The 12,716-nt window shown below is 34.9% G+C and overlaps 1 protein-coding gene across 5 annotated transcripts in view; it reads left to right on the top strand.

Moving 5' to 3' along the window:
- GRIK2 (glutamate ionotropic receptor kainate type subunit 2) overlaps positions 1-12,716 on the top strand; it is a 341,691-nt gene that overhangs the window by 197,114 nt on the left and 131,861 nt on the right. For all 5 annotated transcript variants that reach the window (XM_015858743.2, XM_015858741.2, XM_015858742.2 and 2 more), the window contains one exon: positions 2,339-2,545. In XM_015858743.2, the coding sequence (XP_015714229.1) occupies positions 2,339-2,545 (207 nt within the window). The remainder of the gene's footprint in view (positions 1-2,338; positions 2,546-12,716) is intronic.

Below are 12,716 nucleotides of genomic sequence, written 5' to 3'. Positions count from 1 at the left end.
CCACTAAGTGAGGTCACCATAAGAATTCCAAAAATATTAAGAGGGTATTACTGTAAATCAGTGGTGAAACTTCTCATGGAAAGATTTTCCATAACAAAATATTATACTTATTAAATAGTAAAGTTGTACCATAGAGACTACTGTAGTTCTCATCCACGGAAGTCAGAGAGAGGATAATGAAAGATGATGGGATTGGAGCTTAGTTGTTGTAGTATATATATATATATATATGTGTATATATATATATATGTATATACTGTATATATAATGAAGTGTAAAAATGCAGCCATCCAGATTTGTTTTAATGAACTTCTAGGAAAATATGCAAGAATGTATGGATGAGCTAGATGTCTCAGTGAAGGAAATCTGTCAGTCCTTCCAGGGCAAAGGAGACATAACAGCATATACTGGTGATGGATTATACTACCTCTCTGATATCACACACATTTAAATTCTTCTCCATGTAACACAGTATTTCATGAAATGAAAGATAGAAGCTAAACTCCTGTTAGGAAAATAGATTTCAAATAGACTGTGAGATATATAACTGTAAATATCTGAACAAGTGAGAGAGCAAATATCTAGGGTCTCTGTATACGAACATTCCAAGCTATCCAGAGACTTCATATTGTTCTGTTTGAGATGGATGTGTCTGAGATTTTTTCTCTCTCTATATATAGTTATAAATGTTTGAATTTAAAGTTTGCATAAATAATTTTATTCTGTTTCAATTTAATATTGGATAATATATTTGAAGTAACTACTGTTGGTAAAGGAATTGTAGACCTTTTGAAAGTTCCAAAACAACTGAACTTAACAGCTGATGTAGACAAATTTTAATTGTCAAATTTTAATTTATTAGATGATGAACATTCTTTCTATAGCGGACAGATAGAGTTCCCCAGATGGCTGTTTTCTTTGCCTTCTCTTTATCTATATGTAATTAATTCTTTTTCTTCTAGCAACACAGTCCAAGCTCTTAGATTATCTACTGTGGCACTTAATTATCCTCCTTAAATCTAATCTGGATTTCTTCTGTTATTTCTGGCCATTACGAATGTTCCAGTTTACAGCTATGTTGTATGTGTTGAATACTCTGATCACTCTCCAGTGAATCCATTATACCTTAAGAGGAACAAAATAATCAACAGAGAAACAAACATCTTCTGAACATATTTCTTCTGATAGCAAATGTTCTCCTTGTTTTTTCCCTTGTGTTTAGGGTAAAATCCTGCATGCCAGCATTCCAGTTTTATGTAGACAAAAAAGCTTAAATCATGGGTCACCTCAAGATACATTTACATCAGAAATGCTGACAGGTCTTTAGTAAAGCAGTCTCATGCCTGCGGAATGAAGTGCCTTTAACCCCACTGAATGCTGATGTGGAGATTTAGGGTTCTGTGAATTCTATTAAGTTACCCTGGAGAGTTTATCTGAGACTTGTTGCACCTACTACCATTTTTTTTACCTTTTTTGGTTCTTGTTTTTTAATTTTTTTATACAAAATGTTAAACAAACAAACAAACAAAAAACCCACTCCTTTCTAAAGCATTAGTACAGACTAAGTCACATATTGAACCTTTCACATACTAATTGAAGATTTATACTAAGCCCAATCATTTGGTTTATTTTTTCCTTCAGCTTTGTATTTGAGGAAGATTATCCTAAATAAGGAGATGTTAAAGCCTTTCATTTTCCTAAATATTTCTTCCTATTATTATGAATATTTTTATGATTATTTTATTTACTACCCTATTTCCACACCACTTTATGTGGAGAAGCCACACCATAGTCTAAATTATAAATATATATGAAAATAAATTTTTGAAGACATTCAGTTTTCATGGAAAATATGCTATAGAATTCCCTTTTTGAGTTTAATTCTTGTCTGTTTTTGCCACAGTGTTAAAAACTGAAGGTTATAACTTGAAGAGGTAGGATAGACTTTTTTTTTTTTCCTCCCTCTGTGGGTTTTCTACACTTCGCCTATGAAACCATTGAGAAAACAGTTAAGGGCTCATATCAAGAGAAACAGAAAACCTGATTCTTTGGGGTTTGAATTAAAATTTCATTTTTGTTCAGTTTCTAAATCACATTTTTATTGTATTATGAGAGGCTTACCTTGTTCATTCAAACAATGTATTTAGTATTAATGCATAATGTGACTTGCTAATGAGACTTACGGGGAAAAGTTAAGAGAATTCTACTTTCCATTTAATTCTTTTCACAGTGAGGGTAATCATTATAGTATAATAATTTAGATAAAAAGGAATAGAAAAGAAAGATATGGGGGGGATATTCAATCCTTGTTCTGTCTTTTCATTTTCAAATTTCACAGGAAGAGCCATATGTAATGTTCAAGAAGTCAGATAAACCTTTGTATGGAAATGACCGATTTGAAGGTTATTGCATTGACCTCCTCAGGGAGCTGTCTACAATCCTTGGATTTTCTTATGAGATTAGACTGGTGGAGGATGGAAAATATGGAGCCCAGGAGGATGCCAGTGGACAGTGGAATGGAATGGTTCGTGAATTGATTGATCATGTAAGTTTATTTTTGTGGCTTTTTACTATCCATTTAGATTTCAATTTAATCTGTACCAATTGTAAGACACTGTACAGTAGGACCACTTGAATAGTGGTGCCTTGGAGAATGTTTAAAAGAGTAATACAAGTAGATCCACATCTATGATTTTTTCATCCAAATTCTATTAAACCAAGACTATTCTACATCTTCATTTTGTCAATAAACAGTGTTTTATTTTTGCCAAACTTGTTTTGCTCTTCCACAGCACATTTCTAAGTAAAAAAAAGTATAAATAAGACTCAGAACTCCTTTCAGTGAACAAATATCTCTTGTTTATGTTTTTCTGGGGTTCTTTTCATGACAGAATATATATCTTCATTAATCCACAGAAGTCAGATCTGCTCTGATAGTGGATCTGAGACACATAAATTATTTGATATACATAGAAGAGCATATGTCTTGAAACTTTAGCAATTAAGAGCAAACGGTAATATAGCAACATATACTGATGCAGCAAAATAGTGAAATGTGTTTTAAAACAGATACTATTAGATCAGAAATTAATTTGTGTCCTTTCAGATTTGGTCATGCCTGTTGAATTCAGTTTTTTAGACTCATTTTAGACTGTAATTTTTTTGAGAATTTTATAGTTTTATCTTTTGGCATTTATCTGGGTGAATTACTTCATAGAGAGACATTTGATCAAAGAATTTAAGACAATACATACTTTGCACATCACTGTCACTTTAAATAGGTAGAAGGGGAGAGTATTTTATTGCCAATTCAAGTGAAACTTCAAAAACTACATGGATAACTTGAAGATTAATTTTCACTAATCCTTCACTTTATGATTTCAGCATATGGGCAGAATGTGTGCTAATCAAACCATTCACGTTTAATAAGAGGGCTTTCATACGTTACTTTTCTAGTACTTTACTTTTCTAGTAAATAATAATCTCTTGCAGCAGATGTTGATTATGTCTAGTTTCTAACTTTTAATATAAATGTGTGGGAGTATAATAATATCTTTAAATATGTGTATGTACTGCCTGCACATAAATATAAACTGAACAGATATTTTGCTAGACTCTCTCCATCTCTATACATGCACAATTTCACACATGTACAATGCAAAGGCATACATAGTTATTACAGCTGGTGATTGTTATATATTATCATCTGAAGTAATTTTTTAATGATTAGGATCAGTGTATTATTAAATTTCATATATTAAAATAGTTAAAGACAGGTGCACTGGATAGTGTTTTAATGCCATAAGTGGATCTTAAGGAGACTACAAAGGTACAATAGAAATATGCCAGCATTAACCATAGGAGCATCGGTATCAAGAGCCTTAAAACAGAGTTTGGCCCCCGTCCAGTGCCAGTTCTCTTCCCTTATGTGGCCCCTGAGCACTCATATTCCATGTTTCTTGCAAGACGATATTGTGGCCCTTCTTATCTCATGAACAAGGGAAATTTTACTCATTTGCATGAAGTCTTCTGTCTCTGGTATTCCTACTTCCAGCCAATTTAACCTGTTTTGCAGTGAAGCCTACTTGCCCTCAGTGCCAGGTTGTTCATCAGTCAGGAATTACCACTGATGTAATTACAATTTGAATTTCTCCTTTATGACTGACAGATGTCTGGTGCCACTTGAGCTTCTCTAAGCTGTCTAGGACATCCACATAGTGCTGGCATATCTAAGACCTGTGACAGAGCATCAGCTAGAGGCAGAAGAATATTTTATAGCAAGTTGCAAGCTCTGGTTCACTTCACTCCCCTGCTTGAAGGGAGACCAGCAGTACAGATGGACCTGGATTGATGGGCCAAGGTTAACTGTATGAGTTTCAATAGGGCCAAGTGTTGGGTCCTGCACTGTGGTCACAACAACCCTGGGCAACCCTACAGGCTTGGGGAGGAGTAGCTGGAAAACTGCCTGATAGAAAGGGAGCTTGGTGTACTGATGGACAGTCAGCTGAATGTGAGGCAGCAGTATGTCCGGGTGGCCAAGAAGGCCAATGGCATCCTGGCGTGTATCAAGAATGGTGTGGTGAGCAGGACTAGGGAAGTAATCCTGCCACCGTACTTGGCATTGGTAAGGCCTCACATTGAGTACTGTGTTCAGTTTTGGGCACCTCAGCACAGAAAGGACATTGAATTGCTGGAGGAGGTCCAAAGAAGGGAAACAAATCTTGTGAAGGGCTTGGAGAATATGCCCAGTGAGGAGAGACTGAAGGAACTGGGGCTGTTTAGTTTGGGGAAAAGGAAGCTGAGGGGAGACCTTACTGCTCTCCTCAAATAACTGAAGTTATTTGAGTCACATGAAAGGTGACTGTAGTGAAGGCAAGGTTGGTCTCTTCTCACTGGTGACAGATGATAGGATGAGGGGAAATGGCCTCAAGTTGCACCATGGTAAGTTTAATTTGGATATTAGGAAACACTTCTTTACAGAAAGGGTTGTTAAGCTATGGAACAGGATCCCCAGGGAGGTGGTTTAGTCACCATCCCTTGATAAGTTTAAAAACCCTTTGGTTGTGGTGCTTAGAGGCATGATTTTGCGGAAGGCTGTTAGGGTACTATTGTTGGGCCATGGTTGAACTGGATGATGTTTGAGGACTTTTCCAACCTGAGTGATTTCATGATTCTTAATTAGGGGCTGAAATAAGTGCCCAGCTATCTGCCTTCTATAATACTATAACTGTTCAGTGCCCTTAATGTATTTCTGCACATATATATATACCTATTGTTCTAAATATTCATATTATCTTCCACTACTTATTGTTTGCATGCCTTCTTTTCCTCATTAAAACTGCATTTCATTTCTTTGTGAAATCTTCTCTGGAAGTCTATTATATAATTTAGTATAAAAATCTGTAATGTGTCAGAAAATATTGCTTGTGCTTTTTCTGACTTTCAGTTTAACTGCTAATTAATTAATTCACAATTTTAAGTGCTCTGACCTTTTATTTACCATGCCATGTGACCAAAGTTGAATGAACAGAAGCAGGTGTATCCCCCACAAGCAATTAGGTGTCTCTCTTACTGTTTGCTCCTCTGGTTTCCACTTAAAACCAAGTATATCCGTAGTCTTCCAGAACTTCTTTGCAAGTTCTCATCTTGGATGTTTGAATTCATCAGTGTAGTTCATTTAGACATACCACATTGCTTAATACTTAACACCTACTATTTAATTTTTGTTTTATTGCTTTTGCTTTTTTTTTTTTTTAAATATTTTTTTCTTCTCTTTTTAATGTTGAAACATAAAAGGTTGGTCTTCTGCCTAACCATAGAATCATTGAGAATAATAATTAGTTGCTATACTTACAAGATAGCACTTAATTTGTAGACTTTTCTCTCTCTCATAATGACTTTAAGTTAAATTCTTATGTGAAAATGTACAAACAAAAAAGAAATGCAAGCTTAAGACAGAGTACTATAGAAAGCACTGCAGAAATCCATGCAAAAATGCTAAATAAAGTAATATATTTATATATACAGGGAAACAAACAAACAAACAAACAAATAAATAAATAAATAGTGTGTGTGTGTGTGTGTGTGTGTGTGTGTGTGTATATATATATATAGTATGTGTCAGCTGAAGTGAAATATATGTGGAAGCTAGAATTCCCCAGTAACAAAGTTAATTTCCATTGAGGCTTGTCCATTCTATTGGATAATTTTGTGTGTTTGCAATCTTGTTCTCTTTCTTTCTTCTTGTTCAGAAAAGGTTACTCGTTGGATTTGGCCCTACTTAGTGGAAAGTAAATTACCTGGAGAAAATTGATGAAATAAATTCTCTATCCACATATCTACTTTTTCTCCAATAAGATTATTTGCAATTCTGTTTTTCATTACAAAAGTGATTTTTACAACTTATTGTATTCATTCAGCTTATTTATTCTTTGGGCTGTTTCTTCAGTCTGTACTTACTGCAGAAAAGATAAGAATAAAGATCACCTGCACTGGGAAAATTGATTGATACCACATTTCTCACTCTTCCTTACTCTTTCCTGCCTGCTCAAATCTTGTACTAAATTAATGGTTAAGAGCAATATTTACAGGCTGAGTAGATCAGGGATTCATAAATTCTGTTCATAGCTCTTGTGAACATGCTTGTACTTAGCTCCTGCTTTGGTTTCTTTCATATAAAAGTGGCAACAGAAGGATTTTGAGAGATTTTTAGGGGACCTATATAAATCAGCTAAAGAGATTCTTGGAGAAAGTACAATAAAATTAAATCTTAGTATGGTTTCTGATAATGAAGGTTCAAAATAAATAAATAAAATATTCAAAAATTTATCTTTTCTTCATTTCCAAAGAATTTTTAAACATCTTGAAGTGAACTTTTCAGATAGGATGGATAGAATGTGTGATGGAATCCTGGAGTACACCAGCTTTCAATAAAGGAGCATTTACATCAAACAGTTTCAGGATATGTTGGGAGATGTGTCTCTGGGAATGATGCCCAGAATACAATATCATGCACACCATTTGAGGAGTTGAGAGGTGTTAATTCTGATCTATTATACTTGCAGTATCAAAGGCAAGTTATTTGTTTAAGAGAATTAAACAAAAAGTCAGAGTTAAAAATGAAAAGAGAAACTACCTGCTCACCCTCACTTAAGTCTAAAATACTCCAGATTAAACTGGTTTTTTTCTGGATGAACTGGGAAGAAAGTCAGGTTACTTTGCCAAAGTGGTTTGACATTTCTTTTCAGCCAAATTTTTCCTTACCTTTAAGAGCCTGATTAGCCATAATGTGTAGTAACTTCTGAAGATGATCTAGTTTTCTTCATGAGAATCCTGAATATATAAAATATGAAATATTTAATATACATTCACATATACATAGGTTGCCCCAAAAGTAATACCTCCTATTTATTTCCCTGGAAACTTCAACCAGTATGAGTACTTTAACACCACTTAATAGCACGAATTCTCCACTACAGAACAGCATTATTCAATGTACACACCATCACTAGCTATGCATTTTCATTGGTAATTAACAAGAGTCTGCTGTGCTTCTAAAAATCTGCACCAGTTGAGGTGACCCACTGTCACAAAATCCACGGCTGAAACACATCACCCTCTACCTCACTTTACTCACACCCACTGTTGGTTCACTGTAAATGTTGATGAGTGTCAATGGGTGCAGATGTTTTTTCAAGTAGAAGAATTCAGTTAGTCATTTACTTTATCCTTACTTTCGTATTAGTCAGTATTTTGTCGGACTTCACCTCTGCTGCTGTCACATGACAACGAAATGTAATGTAATACTGGTGTGAAGGTTTAACCTCTACTGCCTTACCACCCAACACTCTGATGTGGACCAACATTATAAAATAGAAGGCATTATTTTCAAAGGAGACCTTGTGCATGCATATACCAAATATACCAAATGTCTGCATATATGTGCCTCTAAAGAACTATGTGTTATTGAGTTTGTAGCCTGTTATTAAAGTGCCAGAAGAAACAGGGAAGCATTATAGAACTAGTTAGATTTTTTTTGCTCAGTGTTGTATAACTAACTGGCATCCTGATATGAGGTTTTATACATAAAAATCCATATAGTTTTAAAAAACAAGTTAGATCTTGCCTTTAATGTTCCTGTCAGGCTTAACAAAATGAAATCTAAGCTTAAAGAAAGATTTGTTTTTACTTCTCACACTGCTTTAGAAGTGTACAGAATTTTCTGTTATTGAAAGAAAACATTTTAGTACCAAAAATATGTTCTTAAATCATTTTGAGTCTGATGCATGATTGCTTCTGTGTTAAAAACAGGAGGAACATTTAAATATATTTTATTATATTTATTTCTTCATTTAGTTATTTTAATTAAGTGAACACTTATTGAAAAATATTCTACATAGTTATTCTGAAATTATCTTTTCTAAAATCTTACAATATACAAACTCTCAATTTATTCTTAAAATTCATTATAATAGAGGATCCTTACTAAAATTTTGATAGTTTACCTGGTCAGACAAATAATGAATCTTTCAAAATCTCAAGAGCAGCATTCAGAACCTGCCAATTCCATGTCTGAAGATTTTAAAGTTACTTTAAAAATGATCTTTCCAACCTTCAAGAGAACTACTTATTTAATAATTCTGAGATTTAAAGAGAAAGCTATTATAGGATCTACACTTCTATATTATTACAGCAAAATAATCTCAAATAAATGGGTCAGTTATGAAGAGATAGCATTGAAGCAGTACCATTGCTAGTTTTTTTTTTGCTGACAAAAAAAAACATTGCTATCTTTGTTTTGCTGACAAAGATTACAGTGGCAGTATGATTTCAAATGTCACTCAAATCTGACTGAATAGATTGGAACCGGGTACCAGCAATAAGTGCAGTTGTATCCAGCATATTCCATGGAACCAAGAAATAACACATTTTAATTCTGAGCTTACAGCTTGAAGATTCTGCATGTAACTGGAAATGTTTTTTTTGTTTGTTTGTTTTTGTTTTTTGTTTGTTTGTTTGTTTTTCAGAACAACTCTTCATTTATTTTCTTTATCTAAATATTAAAATTTATCAGGTAGAGATATATGTAGGAAAATTGTCCTGTAGTATAGTTTTTTATTTTCTCATACCTTCATATGGACACCTCATACCTCAACTTCATACCTTTAATCAGTCCAGCAATTCACACATTTTCCATTCATTCTCATTGCCCATTTCCCTTTTTTTTTTTTTTTTTTTTTTTTTCTTAGTATGACTTTCAAGATTTATTCTATTACTTTCCCAGGAATAAAGTCAGTGCTCACCAGCCGTTATTTCCCAAGACCCTATTTTTTTTGAAGACAGGAGTGAGATTTGTTTTCTTTCAGTTCTTAGGAACCTCTTCTGCACATACTTTTGTAGACAGCGGAGGCAAACATCAGTCAGTAAGTAAGTCAGTAAGTCTTCCTTGCTCCATACTTGCCCAAGAATCTCAGGAAGTGGGGATTCCTGTGGACAAGTCTTCTTACAAGTTAAGTTTGAAGTGAAGCACAAACCTGACTTTCTTCATGTCCCTTGTGACCAAACCCCCTCCCTCATTTGGCACTAGTTAACATATTTTCTTTTTGATCCTTTGGCTGCTTACGTACTTACAGGGCCCTTCTTGCTCCAAGCATTCCTCACCACATTTGACTACAGATGTACTTTGACCATCCTAGCCCCGCCTGTATGTCTAAAGAGTGTTGCTATATTCCTCCTGAGTCACTCATCCCTGATTTCATGTATGGTATTCTTGTATGTAGGACTTGTGGGGAACTCTTCATTCATGCAGGCCTCCTGCCACTATTTGTTGACTTAATGTGGGGTTGAACAGTTTTTGTGCTTGGGGGAGATGGCACTTGAAAATCAAGCAGTTCTGTAGCGTTCTTCTCTCCAAGTTTGTTTTCCAATTAATTCCTCTAAGGAAGTCCCAGAAAAGGCTACTGTTGCATGGTAAGGAGGAGCAGTCCCTTCTGACAGGATCTGTATAGTGTGGCGTGGGAAAATCCATCACTTCATTTTTATTAAAGCTGATTGTTCATAAGTTTATACTAGTATCCTCACCATGGACGTTGGAATTGGATGCAGCTTCAACAAGCCTGCAAATGACTCCAAGCTAAGACATGCAGTTGGTACTCCGGAGGAAAGGGATGCCATCCAGACAGATCTTGACAGGCTTGAGAGGTGGGCCCATGGAAAACTTGTGATGTTCATCAAGGCCAACTGTAAATCCTGCACCTTCATTAGGACAGTTCCACACCAGTACAAATTGGGTGGTGGATAAAGAGTTCTACATGACCCAGAAATACATACTTACGGCCCAGAAAGCCAACCAAATCCTTGGCTGAAACAAAAGAAGTATGACCAACAGAATGAGGAAGGTGATTACCTCCTTGTGCTCCTCCCTCATTGGTGTACTGCAACCTGGACTGTGTTCTGAAGTACAAGAAAGATTTGGAACTGTTGGAGTGTATCCAAACAAGGGCCACAGAGATGATCAGATGGCTGGAGTCAGCCATGAAGACAGGCTGAAAGATTCGGATTTGTTTGGTATAAGGTCACCAGAGGGACCTTATTGCAGTCTTCCACGTTCTGAGCAGCCTGATCTAGCAGCAAATCTCCCTTTTCTTTGCAGGGGAGTTGGACTAGATCTTTAAAGGTCTCTTCATATTAAAAAAAAAATTTATGATTCTGTGATGATGGAGAATAGGGAAAGACTCTTTACTGTAATATGTAGTGATAATACAAGGAGTAGTTTTAGATTAGATATTCAGAAGAAATCAGAGGGTGGAGGGTGGTGAAGCACTGGCCCAGGCTGCCCTGAGAAGTTGTGGATGTTCATTCCCAAGGAGTGTTCAGGGCCAGGTTGGATGGGGCCCTGGGCAGCCTCATTTAGTGAATGATGTCCCTATACCTTCCAGCACAGAAAGTTTGGAAGCAGATGAACTTTGAGGTCCATTCAACCCAAGCCAGTCTTTAATTCTATTAGATAAGTGTTGAATTTAATTAACTGCTACAAGTTTTTCAAATGAGTTAGCTTACTTATACCATAGACAGAGCTGAGCTAAACTGGGATCTAGTGAATAAAATGCTAAATCTTTCAAGTTTCTTTTTCCATAAATTTGTGCCAATGCTTTTAATAACTGATGTTGTATTAGCCATTGTATATATACAATAACTGATGTTATATTAGCCATTATTTTAAATTAAAGTATATATAAACAACTGCATGATTTTTTAATGATATGTAGTATAAAAACACTTCTATTTAATATTCTATAGAGTTCTCTAAATTAAGATTTTTTTTTACTTATAACAATTATAATAATTAATAAATATTTTTATAGTAGTTAAGACAGGGAAACCTTTTGACCATGGAGAAGTAAACAGAGTATACAGAATTCTAATGTAACACAAACAGAACCTAGCAATCCTCCTTTGTCATAGATTTCTACAGTAGTGTAGAAAGTAGACTGCATTGAGTGCTTATAGGAGTATGAAGGAAGAAAATACCATCCTTCAAGGTGGAGGACAAAGACTGCAGATAACGTCCTAAAAAAAAAAGTGCTTAAAAAAGAAACAATTCAAAATAGTATTCCAAATCATGGATGGACTTTGATAAAGCAGGATGGAAATAGCTCTCAGTGGTTCAGCTCACTGAAGATTTTCCTATAAAAGACAATAAATCCTGTTTTCCCATCCTCCTGGACATTCTCTTCCTTATTCAAGCACATCTCTCAGTTCTTGACACATTACTCAGATAGACAGATACAGAATATGAGTGCTATTCTTGAGTTTTTCATACCATATCTTTGAATGACAGAGTGAATACAGGATTCTGATTTCCTCATGCTTGATATAATTAAAGTAAGAATTCACTGAGTAGAATTTTTCTCCAGTCCCTGCCACCTACTGTGGCTTTCTTGTCTGCAGTGTGTAACTTCATTGCATCATCTGGTTACTCATTGTGTTGCTACAGCTATTCTATTTTGCGCAGGACTGCATTTTATGTTGGAAGGTCCTTGTCAGACGTACTTGCTTCTAGTTGCTATTGTAAATTTTATTTTGTGCAAAATCTCACTCCTAGAGCAACTAGATTATCTTAATCAGTCACAAGATGCTGTTGTAAAAAGACCTTTATCTCAAGTACTCTAGGTCAAGAATAAGTGCTATTTGGCCTTATGCTTTAAGATAGATAAAGACTTTTCCTCTAAAACATTGTCATGCATGGTTCTGTTATCAAGTGAGTGAAGTATTCTTTGTTACGGAAATTATGGAAAACCATTTAATTATGCATCTATTTTTCATTTTCCTTTAGATGGATAAAATTCAATTTTTACATCATTCATCCCCAATTCATTCTGAGAAATTAACTAAAATAATTCTCTTATTTGTATATCTCTACTGTAGAAGACAGTAGGAGATGCTGATAATGCACTTCTGGAAACTATACTCCTTCTCTTATGTTCAGTTATGAATGAAATAGTTGTTGAGATAATTAAGTATTTTGGAGTTAAAATATATCTGATAAGCAAAGTGATTAAATTTTGCAATATTATACTTTTTATGTCAGTCATTTCTTCTATGTTTTCTTCTAAATCTGAAAGATGCTAACAGTAGGCATGAAACAGTACACATATTTTGCAAAATCAAACTTGTTAGCATATTTTTACTCTCTGTTTGACTTTAGAAAGTGTACA

This window comes from Coturnix japonica, chromosome 3 (genome assembly GCF_001577835.2).
Source record: "Coturnix japonica isolate 7356 chromosome 3, Coturnix japonica 2.1, whole genome shotgun sequence".
In the NCBI taxonomy this organism is placed as follows: Eukaryota; Metazoa; Chordata; class Aves; order Galliformes; family Phasianidae; genus Coturnix; species Coturnix japonica.
The sequence above is the reverse complement of the archived record's forward strand: the minus strand, read 5'-3'. Positions and strand labels throughout refer to the sequence as shown.